Source organism: Dama dama, chromosome 23 (genome assembly GCF_033118175.1).
Source record: "Dama dama isolate Ldn47 chromosome 23, ASM3311817v1, whole genome shotgun sequence".
Lineage (NCBI taxonomy): Eukaryota > Metazoa > Chordata > Mammalia > Artiodactyla > Cervidae > Dama > Dama dama.
This window is the reverse complement of record NC_083703.1, coordinates 38,313,791-38,334,523: the sequence shown is the minus strand read 5'-3', so window position 1 is coordinate 38,334,523 and position 20,733 is coordinate 38,313,791. Positions and strand designations below refer to the sequence as shown.

At 49.2% G+C, this 20,733-nt stretch overlaps 3 protein-coding genes across 3 annotated transcripts in view; 2 read left to right on the top strand and 1 right to left on the bottom strand.

Moving 5' to 3' along the window:
• Positions 1-305: 305 nt before the first annotated feature.
• LOC133044739 (filensin-like) lies at positions 306-5,198 on the top strand. Its single transcript, XM_061126392.1, has 3 exons — positions 306-387; positions 1,685-1,902; positions 5,008-5,198. Exons 1-3 carry the CDS (start codon positions 379-381, stop codon positions 5,114-5,116), a joined length of 336 nt encoding a protein of 111 aa, XP_060982375.1. The 5' UTR covers positions 306-378; the 3' UTR covers positions 5,117-5,198.
• On the top strand, positions 5,114-6,275 carry LOC133044738 (filensin-like). Its single transcript, XM_061126391.1, has one exon. The coding sequence runs from the start codon at positions 5,152-5,154 to the stop codon at positions 5,683-5,685; it is 534 nt and encodes a 177-aa protein (XP_060982374.1). The 5' UTR covers positions 5,114-5,151; the 3' UTR covers positions 5,686-6,275.
• Positions 6,276-14,822: 8,547 nt separating this feature from the next.
• Positions 14,823-20,733, bottom strand: part of PCSK2 (proprotein convertase subtilisin/kexin type 2) — a 230,315-nt gene continuing 224,404 nt past the window's right edge. Inside the window, exon 12 of the mRNA XM_061126390.1 lies at positions 14,823-17,614. Within this exon, the coding sequence (XP_060982373.1) occupies positions 17,128-17,614 (487 nt within the window). The 3' untranslated portion in view covers positions 14,823-17,127. The remainder of the gene's footprint in view (positions 17,615-20,733) is intronic.

Genomic DNA, 20,733 nt, shown 5'->3' with positions numbered 1-20,733 from the left:
CAAACCTCATTCCCTTCTGCCGCCCGTCCCCACGACTAGAGTTGCTTGGTCCAGAGCCGCTGGCCTCTGGCGCTCTGTTCTCTGCTGCTGATCAACTCTCAGAGGCCACGGTTTCAGGTCGCGGCCTCGGGAACCGGGAGGCCCTAGCCCCGCCCCTTCCGCGCGGCCGTCACCCGGGAAACGGGGCCAGCTACCCCCAAGCCCCGCCCCCAGAGGGTCCCGGCCCCGCCCATTCCAGGGAGGTGCCGGCTAGCAAAGCCCAACCCACAGTCGTGGTAGGTGGTTTCGCTGTCTCAACCACGCACATCACCCTGACTCTAAGCACCTTTCATCCCTGGGCATCTTAAGACTCCAGGACAGGTGAAAGAACCGAGAAATATGAGCCCGGTGGGTTTATTACTTCCGTGCCTTTTCTGGGGCAGGAACGGACTAGGCTGTTCCAGGAAGACAAGTAAAAGGGGGAGTGTGGGAGAAACAGGAGGAGGGGAGGAAGGCGGTAGGTCGAGGGGGACCAAGGGGCCAGATGAGCAGCGTCTCACGGAGCCCCCCTTGCTTGAAGCCAGACTTGCAGTGTGAAGTGCAGGGAAGCCTGAGGTGAGCGCCTTGGGGTCTGGGCGGGCTCTCTGACCCTCGAACCCCCGCACCCCCCGCCCCCCTTCCCCGCTCCCCCTGCCCCAGCGCCCCACTCTCTCATTTTTCCTGGCTGCTCCTCTGCACTTTTCCTACCTGGTTCTGTTTTCTCCAGGAGAGCTGCAGAATGGGTTCATTTCCTGACTTTTCCTCTCCTGAAGAGTCACTTAGAAACCCGGCCCCTCCGGTCCCACTGGAGCTGCTGAGTCAGAATCTGAGCAAAACCATATCCTCGGGTGGTTCATATGCATGTCGGAGTTTGACAAGCGCTCTTCCAGATGAAGTGGGTTTCAGTCTACACGTTTTACTTTGCTTTTGAGGACTGGCCACGCCTGTTAGATCTTTCCTCCGTAGGAAAGCAAGCTTGCACTGAGCTTGTAAATACGTTCGCTTGTAAATGAGTAAGCAGCTTGTGGCTGCTTGTGGGTTGTCACAGCTCTTAAAGTGAAGATGAGGAATTCTGTTCATTTTCCTACTTTAATTTGAACTTGTCCTGCTTTAATATAAAAGTAGCGTTTCTCTGAAGTTATTTTACAGAAGTGCCAGCGCACACAAACACACACATTTTAGCTATCAAAACATATATGTAACTCTCCTGGTCAGAAATCAGGAGAAAATTAAAGTGCCGTAGTGACTGAATAAGATGAAGGAAATTTCCCAGCCCCTCCCTTTAATGATTATAGCATCTTATCTCTTTAGTCCGTGTTCTTCTTTTTACTGCTTTTTCATGCTACCTCAGTAAAGTATGAAGAATGCACTCTGAGTTGTACACGTCAGTCCAGGGACGGCAGTTTTTATTTTCTGAGTTTCTCATCTTCCTACTGCCTTGGGTCGGGGGCTCCGCTACAGGCTGATTTCTGGGGGTGCTGAACAAGCGTCAGGGGAAGGGGTCCATTTGTCACATCCTTCTGTGGCTTAAAGATTCTCTGCTGACAGAGAAACAAACCAACAAGACAAATACAACTGGGTACGCTATCTGGATTCTCCACTGCCGCATCTGTGTCTGAAGGGAGAGGATGGCTGGGTTTCCTCCTGACCGTGTTTCTGCCCGTAGACCACGGTCCTGGAAGAAGCCATCAGAGATGCCCACGAGTGTGATGACGAGATTCAGCTCTACAACGAGCAGATCGACACCCTGTGGAAGGAGATTGAAGAGGTGGAGAGGAGCCTGGAGAGGTCATCCTACAACTGCCGGCACCTGGTGGTCGCCCAGCAGACCCTGAGGAACGAGTTGGACCGGTATCATCGCGTCATCGAGAATGAAGGCAACAGGTGGGGTCGGGGTGGGCAGAGCCTGTGGGTACAGAACCACTTACTTGCTCCACGTTTTCCCATGTGCCAGTTCCAGGCTGTAGGGTGTGTGGCCGGAAAGTGAAAGTGTTAGTTGCTCAGTCGTTCTGACTCTTTGTGACCCCCTGGACTATAGCTCGCTAAGTTCCTCTCTCCAGGGGATTCTCCAGGCAAGGATACTGGAGTGGGTAGCCATTCTGTTTTGCAAGGGATCTTCCTGACCCATTGCAGGCAGATTGTTTACTGTCTGAGCCACCAGAAGGAGACACCCAAATCCAGGACCTCACGGGGCTAGAATGCTAGTGGGGGAGGCAGAGGATGAATGGGTTTGCAACAGAGATGTGGACTCTGGCTTGAGTGATGGTTCGGGAGGGGAGAGGTGATGAAGATGACCGTGGGAGTGTTTGGATGTCAAGGTGTCTTTCGGCTCCACAGGTCTCTGGGGACAGGAATGTCTTAGCTGAAAGGATGACCAGGTGTGGTTATTGAGACGCGGCTGGCGAGATGCCTGCCCAGTACCTGGAACTGGACCAGCACTCAGAGCAGTTGATGTTATTACTGCTGCTGCCATGGTGACTCTGAGCACATGGCCAGTCAGTACTGTGGCTGCTAGCAGGCTGTCTGGTCTCCTCCGGACGATGGATTGGGACGTGAACTCTGCTGGCAAGTGTCTGTCTCTGTCTCAGCCTCATTCACATCTACACCTGCATCAGCTACTCTCCGTTTCCTCCATGTTCATCTATGTGACTGTGTCTATACCTACTTGTATACTTATGTCCACATCTGTGTCTACAGCGTCTGTATGTGTACATCTACACTACACCTACATTCTCTACATCATCTGTAGCTATGCCCACATCACCTAACCTACATCTGTATCATCTACACCTACACCTACCTCTACATCTACGTCTGACACCTACTCTGCCATCTATGTTTGTCTGGATCATCTGCATGTACGTCTACCCCACATCTGCATTTTCTGCACCTGCATCATCTTCCACACCTCTGTTATTTACACTGACGCCTGCATCACCTACATTTACACCTGCACTTACCTCTCCGTCATCGACATCTGCATCTCTACCTCCACCCACATCTACATCATCTGTATCCACATCTATATCACATCTGTATCTACATACACCTATATCTACAATATCTATGGTTACACTTACATCTTTATCACTTAAGCCTGCACCTCATCTCCACATAAAGTATCTAAATCTCAATCGTCTTTATGTACATGCATAAAGTGTCTACATCTCCATTGTCTTTATGTACATGCATAAACTGTCTATACCTCCATGGTTTTTGTGTACATGTATAAGCTGTCTACATCTCCATTATCTTTATGTCTATGTATAAACTGTCTACATCTCCATTATTTTTATGTATGTGTATAAGCTGTCTACATCTCCATCGTTTTTATGTACACGTATAAACTGTCTACATCTCCGTCATCTTTATGTGCATGCATAAAATGTCTACATCTCCGCTGTTTTTATGTACAAGTATAAAGAAAGCTGAGTGCCGAAGAATTGATGCTTTTGAACTGTGGTGTTGGAAAAGACGCTTGAGAGTCCCTTGGACTGCAAGGAGATCCAACCAGTCCATCCTAAAGGAGATCAGTCCTGGGTGTTCATTGGAAGGACTAATGTTGAAGCTGAAACTCCAATACTTTGTCCACTTGTTGCGACGAGCTGACTCATTGGAAAAGAGACTGATGGTGGGAAAGATTGAGGGCAGGAGGAGAAGGGGATGACAGAGGATGAGATGGTTGGATGGCATCACTGACTCAATGGACATGGGTTTGGGTGGACTCGGAGTTGTTGATGGATAGGGAGGCCTGGCGTGCTGCAGTTCATGGGGTCGCAGAGTTGGAGACAACAGAGCGACTGAACTGACCTGATAAACTGTCTACATCTCCATTGTTTTTATTTACATGCATAAACTGTCTACACCTCCATCGTCTTTATGTACATGTATAAACCATTGGCATCTGCATCGTCTTTTTGTACACACACATCTACAGTGGTGTCTCCATTATTCCTATCCATACCCATGCCTACTTATATGGCTGTAACCACCTGTGTCAGAGAAGGCAAGAGCAACCCACTCCAGTATTCTTGCCTGGTAAATCCCATGGACGGAGGAGCCTGGTAGGCTGCAGTCCATGGGGTCGCTAAAAGTCGGTCACGACTGAGCGACTTCACTTTCACTTTCATGCATTGAAGAAGGAAATGGTAACCCACTCCAGTGTTCTTGCCTGGAGAATCCAGGGACGGGGGAGCCTTGTGGGCTGTGTCTATGGGGTCGCACAGAGTCGGACATGACTGAAGCGACTGAGCAGTCAGCAGCAGCCACCTGCAACTAAAAGCCCACCTTTGGGATGAGACAGGGTGAAACCTTGTCCTTTCTGAAACTTCAGTTTCTCCTCTTGGCTGGTCTGAAGCAGTGACTCTGGCCGCTGACCCAGGGGATTCCCATTCTGTGTTTAAGAGCATCGTTTCCTGGTTGCACAGGAGGAAGGGGATGGTGAGCAAGGAGTGGCGGTGTTTATCTGGCTTGGGGTGCAGGGGGGACAAGGGTGTGCCTGGAGGCTATTCCAAACCCATCAGAGGAAGGCGGGGTGACTCTGAGTTGCTCCTTTGGGGAAGCCTGAGGTGACAGTGACTCTCTGGACTGGATTTCCTGGTCTGGTCTGGATCCCAGTGTCCCCTGTGACCTCGAGGTGAGGGTGCTGGGGTGGGGCAGAGGCCCTGCTCCCACAGAGTGTTATTGCAGGAGAAACATGGATCTCAGTAAGTTGTACCCAGTGTGAAGGGAACTGTGGGGGCCTCCCCTCTGCTCTGCAAGCCCGGAGGGGCCAAGTGACTCATCCCAAATTCACACAGCGGCTGGTAGGGCTGGGTCCTCAGTGTGGGCCATGAATGCTTAGGACCCAGAGATTCTACCCTGTTGCCAACCAGCCAACCAGTAAACCCCACCCCAGTGCTAGGCATGTATTTTTCAACAAATACTTTTTCTTCCTCTTTCATTGGCCTTGACTCATTGCACCTGCCTCCATTTTTCTTTTTTTCAAAGATCTCACCAGGGCTGTGCAGGATATAACTGCAGTGAAAGCAAGACGCAAAGGCCTTCCCAAGAAACTTCCGAGGAAAAAGGAGATGGTAGCGGAAGACAGAGCAGATGAAATTCTGGAAGACACCGCTGAGAGGTCCAGAGGACATGAAGCCAGGGCGGGAGGTGCTCAAAGAAGAGGGTGAGTCTAAGCTTGAACCGGGGGATGAAGAAGCAAGTCCCCCAACCCAGGAAGGGGCTCCGGAGGATGTCCCAGATGGAGGCAAGATAAGCAAAGCCTTTGAGAAGCTAGGCAAGATGATCAAGGAGAAGGTGAAAGGCCCCAGAGAACCCGAGCCCCCCACTGACCTGTACACCAAAGGGCGGTACGTGATGGTCTCTGGAGATGCCAGTTTCATAGATCCTGGCTTCTGTGTCTTCTCCGCCCCAGTCAGAGGGGGCATGGTGGTTTCTAAGGGTGACGACTCTGTGCGTCCTGACGGTGGCTTGGAACCCTCTCCCCAGCAGCCTGAGCCCCCTCTGGAGGATGGACAGGGGCCTCCCCCGGAGAAAGAAGACAGTCTGGAGAATGAAGGGGGGCCTCCCCAGGAGAAAGAAGACAGTATGAAGGAGGTAGGGGGGGCCCTTCAGGGGAAACAAGATGGTCTGAAGGATGAAGGGGGGCCTCCTCAGGAGAAATAAGATGGGCTGAAGGATGAAGGGGGGTCTCCCCAGGAGAAAGAAGATGGTCTGAAGGAGGTAGGGGGGCCCCTGCAGGGGAAAGAAGACAGACACCCCCCTACCCTGCACCCTGCAGATGAAGGGGATGAGAAAAACGCCAAAGAACTGGAGGGCCTCCAGGGGAAACAGGATGGCCAGAAGGAGGAGGAGGGGGCCAGAGGGCCCTGTCCCATGGTGGCACCTGGTCCAGAGGGGCCATCTACACCCCGGTCTCAAGGGCCTCAGGTCACTCTGGGTGGGCCCGAAGGGCATGGGGCTCAGAGCAGCAGCCGGCCGGCGAGAAGCCCTCCCAGGAAGCTGGCCTACAAGAAGGTGGAGGTGATGGAATCCATAGAGAAGTTTTCCACTGAGAGCATCCAGACGTACGAAGAGACTGCTGTCATTGTGGAGACCACGATTGAAAAGACGAAGGCAAACAAGAAGAAACTGGGAGAGAAGGGATCCTCCAGTGCCTGAGCTAACCGGGAGGAGGTGCCTCTGGGCCCCTGAGGACACGTGCTTGGATGTTTTAGAACAGAGGCTACAAGGGTGAGGATACAAGGTTCTTTGGATTAGACCATGGTTGGCCTATCTGGCTTGCCGATGAAGCCTTAATTAAAATGTTTTATTTGCTTGCACATCCTTTGTCTGATTAACAGGGGCCTTGGGCTTGCAGGTGGGCCAGCCTCGCTCAGGACAGGGGTGCCCTGCTAACAGCCACTGAGCTGAGCTCATTTAAGAAAGTAGACAAACCCTTTGTCTTGGGGCATCGTGGGGCTCATTAGAGGGTCAGAGCCTGGATTTCACACCTGAAACGTGTCCGGTGATGGATCGGCTTGTTTTCACCGCGTTTCAGGCACAAGCACAGGATTGCGGGAGGGGTGGTTTGTTAGAAGTCAGGTGATTAAAGGTGTCTGTCTCAGTTTGGGTTCCCCAAGAAGCTGACCCTGCAGCAAGGATCTGATGTCATTTCTGGGGATGTGGTCCCAGGAAGCTCCAGGAGGGCAGGAGACGGATGTGGAGGCAGCAGGGCATCAGAGAGGAGAGGTGGGTTGGCCCCATGGGCGGTTGTCACTAGGCCCCCATCCCCTGGGGCTCTGGGAGACGGGATGGAACTTGGCCTTCAGTTACCCTGCCCAAGGGTGTGGGAGCTGGGTGTTGACCCACCAACTCTTGCCAGCCAGAAGGGAGGGCCCAGGACAGCTCTCCACGAGAATCGCAGGTGCAGGCAGGTGTTTGGACACCAGGCGTGGCGATGCATGGAAGCAATAGGGGTCACGGGCAAGAAGCAGGGTGCCAGGGCCACCTGCATAGCACACGTGCCTTGTGTCCTTCTGGCTGAGTCACTTAAGTTTCACATTCAGAGATTGCACTCCTGGGCTGGGCCTCAAAATCAAAATCCAATGTCACCACGCAGTTCCTTGTTCAGCAGTTAATTCATGAACTCGCCTAACATTTCCTGAGGGGCTTCACTGATGGCTCAAGCGGTAAAGAATCTGCCTGCAATTCAGGAAACAAAGGAGAGGCGGGTTGGATCCCTGGGTTGGGAAGATCACATGGAGATGGAAATGGCAACCCACTCCAGTATTCTTGCCTGGGAAGTTCCATGGCCAGAGGAGCCTGGTGGGCTACAGTCCACAGGTCTGCAAAGAGTCAGACATGACTGAGCAGCTGAGCACAGACGCACGTTTACTGAACATCCTCTGTGTGCAGGCAGAGTGCAGTGCTGGTAAGGGAGAGCTGACAAGTTTATTAGTGATCTCAGTTACCGTCATATAATGTCCCATAATACACATGTGTGTATTCTCCTGTGCATACATGTGCACTCAGGGATCTGCAGTGTCACATCTTAGAAAACAGAAATTACTTGAAACCAGAATCTTTACAAACTTTTTTTTTTTGTACTTTACAATATCGTATTGGTTATGCCATACATTGACATGAATCCACCATGGGTGTATGCTGCCTTTAGGCATCTCTTTTTCTCTACTAACAGTCCAAAAGTTTTTTTTTTTTTTGGCTTAGCTGAATAAGAAATTACTCCTTCTCCATGTAGATACTCCAAAATACATTATGGGCAATGAATAAATGTGCTGAAATGGATTATTACATCTCCCTAAACAAAGGTACCTGGCAAGACAACTGCACATCTTTAGAGAAGATTAATTGTGTCATAAATTACACCCTTGTATTTCTTTGTTAGAAATCATACAAAGAATGCTAAATAGAGTCACCTTCCCTTTCTGTGTAGAGCTTGAAAAAAATCTCTCTCTGAATTAATATGAGGTTTGGATTTCAAGAAAGACATACGCTTTTGTTGTTTGTTCTAGAAGATGAGTGAAGGACCTGCTCCATGGCACAGTTTTGAAATACGTATCATTTAAAAGCTTAAGAGAGAATAATGGAAACCTTTACCTGGAGTCCAAACTGTGCTTGGAATTTGGACCAGTGTATATATTAGATTCAACAGAACCACTCCTGCAAACCTTGTCTTTTCCCCATTAAGTCTTTTAATTTTTTGGATCATGTGTTCGGTGAATTATTTAAAAAGGTGGGGGGTATCTTTTTGGAAAGAAATGCCATTTTTATATTTTATTCAATCAATGATGAAAAGTTGATTGAGGGCCTGTTCTGATCATTCGAGGCTTTGGCGGGGAGAGACAACGGGGGACACTGAATCTGTTCAGTTGTCACAGTCACAACTTTCTGAGCAAGGGAGGATTTTGCACTGGCAGGAAGATAACTAAATAAGAGAAAATCGTGCAGAGACGACAACACAGGGGCATGTGCTAGACAGAAAGCGTGTCTCTTCTGGGGTGGAAGATCCAGTGAAGACCCCGTGGATGAGATGACATGTGACCTGATGACTAGACGGGCCCATCATGTGCAGATCGGAGGGAATAGCATTGTAGGTAGCAAGAACGGCTGGTGCAGAGGTCCAGGAATAGACTGCTGCAAAGCAGGAATGGACTAGGCTGGTGCAAAGCAGCAATGGACTAGGCTGTTCAAGGAAGACAAGTAAAGCGGGGAGTGTGGGAGAAATAGGAGGGGAGGAAGGCAGTGGGTCAAGGGGTACCGAAGGGCCAGATGAGCAGCGTCTCACAGAGCCCCCCCTTGCTTGAAGCCAAGTTTGTGGTGTGATGTTCAGGGCAGCCTGTGGTGAGTACCTTGGGGTCTGGGTGGGCTCTCTGACCCTCGACCCCCTGCCCTCCTGCTCCCCCTGCCCCAGTGCCCCACACACTCATTTTCCTGGCTGCTCCTCTGCACTTTTCCTACTCGGTTCTGTTTTCCCCAGGAGAGCTGCCGAATGGGTTCATTTCCTGGGTTTTTCTCTCCTGAGGTCTCTGAAAACAGGCATGTAAGTTTGTATAAAAAAGATAAACACAGGGGCCCAAAGCAAGTTCCCCAACAACACGGATGACAGGAGAGCGCTGGAGCTTTGCCAAACCTGAGATCCCACAGTGCCCGTGCCCGAAATGACTGGTCCAAACTGCTGTACCGGGGAGCAGGAGGAGGCTGGGCTCCTCTTTCTCAGCCTCAAGCCCAACACCAACACTGTCCAGAGCCACCTCCTCCATAAAGAAACTGCCTCCCTGTTCCCAGGACCCACTATTCTCCAAGCATTTGAGTCACGGTGACCAGTAACGGCTGTTGTTTCTGTTGCAGTTAGGAGCTGGCCCCCAGGTTGGTCCTCCAGCCCTTGCTGGTCTGGTTCAGGACCCCATGTGTCTGGTTCAGGCACAAGCAGCGAAGCAGGCACGTGTGACTCTGCCAGGGGTTCCTGCAGCCCCAGGAGTGAGCTCGGTCCACATACTGGGCAGGCTGGCAGTACTGGGCCTCCGGGAGCAGCCCTCATCTAGAATGGAGATGCCATTGGGGTGCATGGACACCCCAGCTCTCTTGCCCTTCCATTGGGACCACCCCGAGGCTTGTTGTACATGGTCCCCAGTGGGTGTCGGCTGCAGATGCAGGTGGAGAGACCCACTCATCCCTGTGGCCCGAATGGGACCCCTCCTCTCCTGTCCCACTGCTTGCTTCCCTACATAAAGATGCTTCCTTCCAAATAAATGACTTGACCTCGATTCCTCTGTCAGAGTCAGCTTCTGGGAGGAACAATCTGAGATGGCTGGTTGGCGTCTGCCCAGCAAACACCCCTCCCTCCCCACTGCTGGGTGGGGGCAGCCCTGATCTTGTCCTGAGGAGCTGCTCCTTCACACAAGTTACAGCCCTGATTGGACCCACGAGACACCCCAACTTCCTCTCCCTGTGGGTGGGCAAGTGCCCCAAACCAGACCCACTGTTGCAATAGGAGATCCGAGTCCAGCAGAGCCAAGAGGAACATGTAGGAGCCACCCTGTGACTGGGGAGTCCTGATGTGGTCCCCACGGTCCCCACTGTGCCTCCCGGTCCCGGGCCTCACTACAGCCTCTGTCCCTTTCCAGGCTGGTTCAGGCTGGCTCTTTAGGCTTCCCTTCAGTTCTGACTGCTACACTGCCTGTTTTGGATATGCAGCTTCTGTGTCTTTATGAGTCAGAGTTGGTTTCTGTTCTTGCAACCCCAGAGATCCCCAAGAAAACCTCCAGTGAAGGAAGTTTGGTTTCAAGGTGGGGATTGATGGAGGTTTCAGTTAGGTGGGATTGCCCCCAGAGCAGACCCTAAACAAGATCTCAGGCACTGGTGGTTTGTAGAGTGGTGATCCCAGGGACTAGGCATGCCATTAGAAAGCCCAGGCTCTTAGCTCCAAGCCAGCCTGTCTATGCTGCGGTGGGTACCAGGGCTGTGAAGCTGCAGTCTCGTCTCTTATATGTCATCATCCCCCTGGTGGGGGAGAGGGAAGGCAGGAAGAGAGAGACTGTGGTCCTCGTTTGCTACTTCATCCTGGTCGTAGCACTTCCTTCCCTGAGCAACAGCTGAAGCCAGTTCCCAGTCTTTCCAACATCTGCAGAAGTGGCCTCACTACAGTCTCCTCAGAGACCTGGGTCTTCCAGGGTGTCCTGCCAGGGGTGCTCACGCTCCACCTCTGGGCAGGGGGGGTGGTGTCCGTCCCCCACATCCAACAAGCCTGAAGAAGATAATGCTTCTTTACACTCTGTTTATAGTGCTTTTGGAGAAGGAAAAGTTACCCACTCCAGTATTCTTGCCTGAGAAATCCCATGGACTGAGAAGCCTGGTGGGCTACAGTGCATGGGATCGCAGAGTCAGACATGACTTCACGACTAAACAACAACAAATAGTGCTTTATACGCAGTTCTGTCTGTTAATACCACCAGTGGTGTTTCAGGCGCACTGACTTGGGATTATTGCTTTGGGCTCCATTCTCAGGGAAGAGGCCAGGTAGAACATCTTCACTCATCCCTGCAGGAGGTGAGGAAGCTGGGGTGTCTGTGGACCAGCTCCCCCTCCTTCTCCAGGTGAGTGTGGCTCTGGGGCACTGATTCCCTGGCTTTTCTGCCTGTTGCACGTGAGGTCCTGTGCACCTCTGCAGCCAGAGGACACGCCCAACAGAGAGAGCATGGTTGGTGTGTATGGTGACCTATGGGGCTGTCCAAGGAGAGAGATACAGGTTAAAGGCTGGAAAACTTTGTTTTCTGCCAGATTATGGGCTGTTCAGGCTGTTTTGTATTAATAACTACTCAACTCTGCCATTAGCATCAAAACAGCCACAGACAACCCAAAAGCAAAGAGGTGTGATGGCTTCCAATAAAACTGTATTTACAAAACAAGAATATTTACATTTATATACCAGGCAGGGGGCTAGACTGGGTCCTGGGCTGTAGTTTGCTGATCCCTGCCATAGGGCACACACATGAACAAGGTCTCATACAAAATCCAACTTGCATCAGAAGACACTTCTTACCTGGCTTCACTGCTGGTTTTTCCCCTTTCTTTTTCACACTGGAAAATTCCATTTAGGTCTCTCCTTGACTTGAAGCTTTATTATAAGAAAGAATCTCCAAGTAACAATCATGATCAAGTTTATCCTAAAGTACTATATCCTGGACTTGTAGTTGAACCATAGTTGGTAAGTGAAGTCACCTCAAAACTTGTATGGCACTTGGCACATTGATGATGAAGAGCATCGTTTAAGTACCACAATTATGGCAAATGATTGACTCTGGTCCCTTGTGCTTGGATGAAAGCAAATAAATGCCACATAGAAGCCATGCTGACCTATGTTTTACCCAAAGAAATGGGGCTTTGAGTGGAGATGTATATTCTATCAGGAGAGACATCCTTAGTCAATAACTCACCTTCACCTGCATGCTAGTGTGCTTGTCTGTCATGCTAGGCAGCTTATCTGTCATCTGTGGCCAGTTCTAGGACATAGGGTCAAAAGAGAAAAGGATAAGTTGCAGTCTCTGTCTTCCATCCAGCTTGGAGTAGCCCATGGCTGTCCTCTTGGGTGAACCAGGACATCTTTCAGGGCACTATGACATGAGACTGCCATGCTGGGATGGTGAAGGTGGGGTGGCCTGAAGCCATCCAGGTGGGAACTGGTGACAGTTCCCTTTAGAACTAAGGAATTTCCAGCCTCATTTGGCTGTTTGGGCATCTAAAAACCCTGTGGGCTGAGATTTCTAATCACCCTCATCCCATCCCAAACCGCCCAGGACTGAATATTAGAGTCTTCATCTCTGGGGCCAAGCGTATTTCTCCATCGTCAGTTTATTCTATCCCCAGATTGACAGTGCATATCTTCTAAGTTCTAGAAGAAAAATGAAGCTGGCAGGCTGGCCTGGGAAATTTGCCTCAGGTCAGATTTTGATTCCTGGCCCCTTATAAGTTCAAAACCAGATTCAACAGAGAGGTGTTTGAATCCAAGGAAAGGGCCTTTTGGCAATGAAATGCACAAGAGACTAGTGGACCAACTCAAGCAGGAGTTGATTAATTTGTAAAGCAGAGAGGGAGCCTCTCTCCTAGACATCCAGGTGCTGGTCACCCTCTCTCCCGGTGCCAGGGTCTTTGGGAAGCTGGATAAAGTGTTGGGAGGCTGTGCGTGGGCTTAGACTCACCGTTGGCAGGTGGAGGGGTTTCCAGGAGCACGCCTGGGGCTGGCCTCCCTGCACCCGGTCCTCAGCTGACATCGGCTCTTCAGAGGCTAGAATCCCCCTCTGTACCGGCCTCTGTGTTCCCCTACACTGAGCACTCAGATACTGTCCCCAACTTCCATCATGACTCTGCATTTCCTAAGCTCCCACGTGCTGCATGCCCACCCCGCTCCATCCCCGCCCCCACCCCCCTTCCGCAACTCAGCCTTTCTTTGACAGAAGACCACATGGCAGCTACAATCAAATCACCTTTGCTGGCCCAAGACGCACCCTGTGCTCGTATTTACTGCAAACTCCCAGTGTTTTCCAATTCCCTTGTCTTCTCCCACAGCCAGTGTCTCTAATCTTGGCATTCTGAGTTCTGGAAATTTCTATCAAATTAGACTCTTGGCATCCAAAAACTTACTCTGGATATGAGTTCACCAATCCTCCTAATGCACGTTTCTCTTTAAATAGGAAATGCTTGGCTGCGTTTCCTAAAGGTTTTGTAATGTGTGGTTCTCAGGTGATGCCAACCCATGAAGGCATCGCTCTCATGAAAACTGCTCTTTGTAATTTATAAGTGACGACAACAATGATGCATGATAGTGAGCTTGTAAGAATTATCAGTTTTTTAAAAAATATTTTTTGATGTGACTATTTTTAAAGTCTTTACTGAATTTGTTACAATATCACTTCTGTTGTATGTTTTGGTTTTTTGACCCTGAGTCATGTGGGGTCTTAGCTCCCCAACCAGGAGATCAAACCTTCAACCCCTGCATTGCAAGATATAGTCTTAACCACTGAACCACCAGGGTAGTCCCAAGAATTATCAGTTTTTAAACTTTATCTTTGGGAAACCATTCTTTAGACTTAAGTGTTGGAAAGCAGCATTCAGTCTGTCACAAGATCAGACTGGATCCTATGCCTTTAAGTATGTGTTTTCAGCCACAGGCTTTTTAAAGATTTTACTAGTTGGGTTTTGTAAGTAGTGGATCACAGGACAAAACAGAAAATTGTTTTTTACAACAAATATGATAAATGAAAGATATTTGTATTTTTATGAATAACTCTCCAGATTTGCTAGAATAGTGTGTGGTCACATGGGTGAAGCCAGTTTGAGACACTTTTCATGAACAGGTTGCCATGTAAATCAACATGTATGAATATGTTTTAAGGAATTATCAAGTCCGCTCTGTGATAGAGACCCCGGTGCTCACTGAGGATTCTACTGGATGTCCTGTTGTCTCTCAGTTGCTTCCTGTGTAGCAGCGTCATTGACCAGGACTGGCCAGCACACAGTATGTCAAATGACTTGCGTGTCTCCTTCGTACTGAACGTAGGAGAGGGTGTGGGTCTTCATGGGTTCTTTCTCTCGCCTACTGACCGTCACAGCCTCGTGCTGTGATGACAAACCGAAGGGTGAAGGTTGGAGCAGCCTGAATCTCTGAGTCACTGCATGGCAATCTATGGTCTTGGGGAGTGACCCAGATCCTCCATGAAATTTGTGTAAATGATAAACACCTCTGCTGTGTGAAACCTCTGATATCTGGGGCTGTTTTACTACAGTGGAACTGGTCTAGCTTGGCAAATGTATTCTAGAAGAGCGTTCTGAAAGATCTTTGACCATGACTCTAATAAGAAATGTATTACACTTGTGAGCCAATACACTCAGACATGTACACACACACATTTTTGAAAAAAAAAAAGATCAGGAAACAATTGTTATCATTAATATGCATGATCTGTTGTTATGCTATCCTATTCTACTCCAAAATGCTGGTTTTAACTTCTTAAATTTATATGACAACTGCCAGTGGGGTATAACCTGAGTCTGAAAAATGCTGCTGTAGACCATAATTTGCGTATGATTTATTTCCTAATTTTAAATATTTCAGGCATATGAAAGCAAGCTTTTTAGCTCTTTCTCTGGCAACTTTTAATTTTCTCTCCCAGAATGGATGGAAGTGTTTTTATATAATACATATCACATCCCACATAATTTCTGGAAGGTAATGTTTTATTGTTGCATCTCCTAATTTACATTATGTATTTTTAAATTTACTTATAAAATGTTGTCACAGGGAAAAACAATGTTAACGTGAGTATTATTCACTTATTTTCTTTTTTTAAAATAAATGACTATAAATAACTATCTCTTGCATTAGAATCAGGATATCATAAAAACCTCACTAGCTGATCATATTTTAGTGTTCATACTGGTGCAAAAAATGAAATAGAGACCAAATATTTTTAAATAGCACTATATATATTTTATGTACTGTATACTCATATCAAAACTTGCCATTTCTATTAAGAAGCTGATAAGTTACTCTCTAATTTCATAAATTAGACCACAACTGTGAAAATATGGACAACTATTTTGTATCTGTGCTGCTATATAAGATACTTGAAGTTTATACAGAAAGGTGCAAAATTACAGAGGTGAAGTAATGGGAATTCATGAACATTTCACCTGAATTTCCACTGGCCTTTTTCTTCAGCCAGAATCATTTTGATATCCTCTGAATATGCTTTTAGAAATGAATGTGGTATCTGTTTCTTCAGTAAATACACATACACACATTTTAGGTATATGTGTGTATATACAGTTATACAAGTGTATATAAAGATATATACACATATATACACACGTGTATTAGTCTACATATGTATATATATTTCTGTGTGCACTTAAACACACATGCACACTTAATGTCCTTTGGTTTATTTTCAGACTGTTAATGAGAAATGAAATTTTGATGATTTCCATTTATTTTTGCTTTAAGTCTAAACTGGTTTAAAAAGACCTTTGCAGCATGTAATAAATTTCTTTTAAAAATCATAAATATTATTACATCATAAAGCATTCTATAGAGAAGATCATATGGTGTTAGAGAAGGTAGAAATCCATGCCAACATGGGAGAAAAGAGAAAGCATGTGGGTTTTCCAGGCTTTTCCTCCTTCAAGGAAGGGCCCCCCTGTTCTGTGCTGCCAACTCAGAGGAGAGGAACCCAGGCTGCTCCCACGGGAAGGGAGAAATGTGGCCAGACGGGGTGGGTCAGTTCTTGGGGATCAAACCAAACCAACAGTTTTTGGGGGGTCGGGTGGGCAGTGGTGAGCTATTCCTTGGGTAGGAGAACAAAGTGACAGTCTCTCGGAAAGCCTTTCCACTTGGTGATGAGATGCTGTCTCTGGGGGTGACCGGGGGAAGGGGGCATGTCACCTTTGGGGTGAGGTTAAAGCCCCTCCTGGACTGCTTGGCTGCCACAAATGTAGCTGACTGTAGTGCTTTCCGTGTGAAGGGCTTCTGCCTCCTTTGGGTCTCAAGTTACAGGGAGACGAGTTGGCTTTTCCCACTTCAGTGGGAAGGGGCTCCATACAAATGGGGGTTCCTGTGAAGTGGTTGCCCACCTCTCCAAATCTGACCCCTCACCCTCACACACCTCTTCCAGAACAGAGGCCATTTCTCCAACTCCTCAACTGCAGAAGCTGTTTTCCTCCAATCGTGTATGCAAAGCTCTCGAAAATGCTCACCTTCTCTCCCCTCCATCAGATTAAGAAGCCCCAGCGCAGGGTCAGAAAGGAACATCCCTGTGCTAAGAACTACTAAGCTACTCTTTCCCAGATGTATCTCCATCCTGCCTTCTTCTTTTTTTTTTTTTTTGAATAACTATGGAAGGAGCCCCAGAAAACTGGGGCTGGAGAAAGGCTAGGCACATGGAGAGTGACGGGGGCATCTCCCAGAGTTTACCATAACCCAGAGCAGTGGTTGATGAAAAGGCAGCCAGGCCACTGAGATCGTACACCTATTACACTGGCGAGCCAGACAAGCTGCAACGCTGACTGTGGTGGTAAGATTTCCTGCGTTCATGCTTTTGGACTCTCTCCTCCCCATCTGGTAACTAGGGGACCTTTTGCTTTGCACCAGCTTCATTTACATCCCTGGAAAATCTTGCTAAAAGTCAACACATCTTTCCCCAAAGGATTTACAGCATCTGGGCTTTAAGAGACTCAGAACTCACCTCTGTCATAAACCTGGCTCCTTCTTTTACATAATGGGTCCTCCCTTGAGTCCCCAGGCCTGGCTTATTTAAATGCATTCTCTTCTCTTCTATGAAAGAAATGGAGGGTGAGAGCTGTCCCGGGTTGGTTGGCACAATATGACCTATCTGAAGGACAGAAATGAAGACCTTGGAGTCACAAACAGGACAGAGGTGTAGGTGGGAGCACTGTATTTGGGGCACAGAATAGAAAAGGTTGCTTCCATGGGAATGAAAAGAATCACGGACAGTGAGCGAAGCTTCAGATCTAGACGTGGGCGCGGCTGGTGTGGGGGAGGGTCACTGCTAGGCGCCTGGAGGGGGCGGCGGGGACGGGGGAGGGGGCCGGGCCCTAGTCCTTGCCAAGGATGCTCTTCAGGCTTCTCTGCACGGCCTCGCCCAGCTCTTCCTCCAGCTCCTCCTTCTTGGACATGGCCAGCTTGGACTGGTAATCCCGCACCACCTGGTCAATGTAGGGGGCGCTCTGCGTGCCGTGCAGCATCAGCGTCCACTCCTTCAGCACCCCCTTCTGGGGCGCGCTCCCCACGAAGCCCAGCTCCAGGGTCCAGGTGCCCCGGGCGTCCTCCCCCCAGGTGTGGGTGGTCATGAAAGGCCACTTGTCGAAGCCCACCTTGGCGTCGTCGTCCCGGGGGCGCCTGCTCAGCAAGATGGACTTGGTGCCCATGGGGGACGTCATGTTGATGTTCAGGTCCCCTCTCCTGGTCGCGTTGACCGTGACGACAGCTTGGACGTGCTCCAGGTAGCGGACAAAGTTTTCCTTCCCCTCACACGCGTCGGTCGTGAGTGTCAGCACCAGCTTGCCAGTGGTCGGAATTTTCCTGAGGGCAGAGTGGCGGGGAGACACAGTGAGGGGTGGGGATACTATCCCTGGGTTTTTGTCGTTTTTTTAAAAAAATTTCTTTTGGCTGCATCCTGGGGCGTGTGCATCCTGGGGAACCTTAGTTCCCCAACCTAGGATGGAACCCACGCCCCCTGCATTGGAAGTCGGAGTCTTGATCACTGGACTGCTTGGGGATTCCTAGGGGTTTTGAAGGTTGCTCTGGGGGCAGGGAGAGCAGCGACTCTGGGGTTTTTATACCAGCTGTGTGACCCTGGGAAAGTCACCTGCAGTCTCTGATCTGTTTGGATGGGGGATGCAGCCGATGCATTTGAGCCCCTTCCCACTTCTCCCAGGTCTCTGCTGGGTTCTCCTGCAGCCTAGGACCCTGTGGACCCTGATGGCAAAATGTTAGGGATTTGATCCAGAAGGGAAAACCCTAACCAATGATTGACAGGAGGAGGTGAGTCAACACAGCCTGTGTTCCTCACTGCTGGTGGGAACAACTCAGTGGCCCCAGTGGGGTTGAGCCTCGTTGCCCAGGGCAGCGAGGTGCCCGTCAGCGCATCCTCGGTGTCTTCTCTATAAGGTTGCTCTCTCTCTCCCTGTCTACATTGCCTCCTTCTCACCTGTGTCTCCTGAGATCATCTCTCAAAGAAAAAAACAAAAACGAAAACAACTGTCAGCACCTAAGTCCCACCAGGGCAACTGAGAGTGAGACGGGAGCTCAGGTGTCTTTCTTTTACAGCACTAAGTGCTTTGATAAAGAGAAATCATTGCTAAAGTGATTGCTATGACTATCATAACAACGTGACTGCAGCTCAGAAGTGACTGGTCAAGGCCACACCTGACCGTTATGCGGTTGAGCATACCCTCCACTCTCTAGTGAGCTGCTTCTGCTATTCAGGTCAAGTGTTAACATTGATTTCCAAATTCACTTAAAATTCAGAGTTTGTCACGACCTTCAGAGGTTTCCTTGGTGGCTCAGATAATAAAATATCTGCCTGCAATGCGGGAGACCTGGGTTCAATCCCTGGGTGGGAACGATCCTTTGAAGAAGGGAATGGCAACCCACTCCAGTATTCTTGTCTGAAGAATCCCCACGGACAGAGGAACCTGGTGGGCTACAGTCCATGGGGTTGCAAAGAGTCCAACACCACTGAGCGACTAACACTTTGCTCGAGGAGCTGAGTGGGCAGGGGAGGGTGGGGCTGAGCTGGACACGGTGCTCTGGGAACACGCTGGCGGGGGAGGGCCAGGCCGCCTCTGCTCACTGACTTGGATGGTCCAGCTCAGATGCCTCACAGCCAGTTCTATTTTTCCCTTTTATTTCAGTCAAGCACCCTTCATGGATTCTCCTGATAAAGTCTCTTTAGAAAACTGTGTTTTGAGTTGACTGCTTCTCCGGGAAGATCAGTGCTGAGGAGACTCATAAACCTGACAGTCGCCGCTCAGCGGCTCCCAGCCCGTTTCCATGCAGCCCAGCGTAGACGTGGCCACTGCTGGGGGGTCATGGAGCCCTGCGGCCTGCCCCGGAGAAGCTTGATTCCTGGCAGTAAGGGCTGCTTCTGCCAGAGGCCCAGCTGGCCTGGGCGCTGCCCTTGGAACCTCCCTGCCCAGCCTCTGAGCTCTTCCAGCATGGCATCTGCCCCAGACCTTGCTCATTAGCACCTGAGATCGAGTTCAGGTGGGGGGTGGGCGAGGGGGCAGAGGGCACCCAGGAGACCAGAGCCCTTCCAACAAGGCCCGACCTCCCCCACCCCAAATTTCCCTGGCTGGTCTGACCACCCTATTGCCTATCACCACTGTTTAGATGCCTTCCTCGTGCCCAGGTGAAGCTGGCTGAATAGTCATTCATTCATGCATTCCACAAATATTGATCCCATGACTGCTAAATTCCAGGCGCTGTTCTAGGCCCTGAGGACACACCAGCAAATGGGACAGGCTAGATTCCTGTCCTCGGGAAACCCTCTGAGTTCATGCTGAAAGTACTCTCGAGGGAGGGGATATATACACATAATTATGACTGACTTGGGGCTTCCCTGGTGGCTCAGATGGTAAAGAACCTGCCTGCAATGCAGGAAATGTGGGTTTGATTCCTCAGTGAAGGGAATGGCAACCCACTCCAGTATTCTTGCCTGGAGAATCCCCATGGACAGAGGAGCCTGGCGGGCGATAGTCCATGGGGTCTCAAAGCGTCTGACATGACTGAACGACTAACACTTTCACTTTTCATGACTGACTTGCCTTGTTGTATGGCAGAAACCTACACAACATTGTACAGGATATATTCTCCAATTAATTATTTAATTAAATTAAAAAAAAAAAAGAGCTCTCAAGTTTCCTTTCATTAAAACAATGCTTCTGAGACCACGCACAAAACTCAGTCTTCTGGACCTTATCCAAAATCTCAGAAATCAGAACCTCTGAGGAGTGGGGCTTTGAGAGATGTATTTTACCACATAAAACAACACATTTCTATATACTTTCTTTTTCTATTATTTGGGCACACTGTGTGGCTTGTGGGGTCTTAGTTCCCCAACTGGCGATCAAAACTGGGTTCCCTGCAGTGGAAGCGCCAAGTTCTAACCACTGGATCACCAGAGAAGTCCCTTTTTTTTACTAAGAAATTTCTATATGTTTTAAAGTTTAAAATTGCTGTCATAGTATACGTGTATATGTGTATTTTGCTGCGAATAAAACTGTCTCAACAGAAGATCATTTGGGAAAGGTAAATTCTTAACGAATTTGTATAAAACCCTGTAAGAAATATATAGGCAAGAACATCTATATACATAGTGAGATGAATTTAACCTGATCAACTGAAACATAATAAAAGACTTTTCCAGATTAAAAAAAAATAATGTTGCTAACACTGGGTAAGCTCCCAGCTGGTTGTGAGCCTCTGAGACGGTCACACTTCAGGGCCTCAGATTCCTTAACTAACATGAGGGCATCAGACTGCCTATTTCCAATGTTGCCTCTGGCTCCAAATTCCAGCAAGTATCTGAGTTAGGACAGAGTCCTCAGTGCGCTTGGAACTGGGAGGGAAATTGTCATTCATCCTGGCATATGTTCTCCATCTCCCTCCCCCCTCCCCGCAAAAGCACAGAGTGTGAG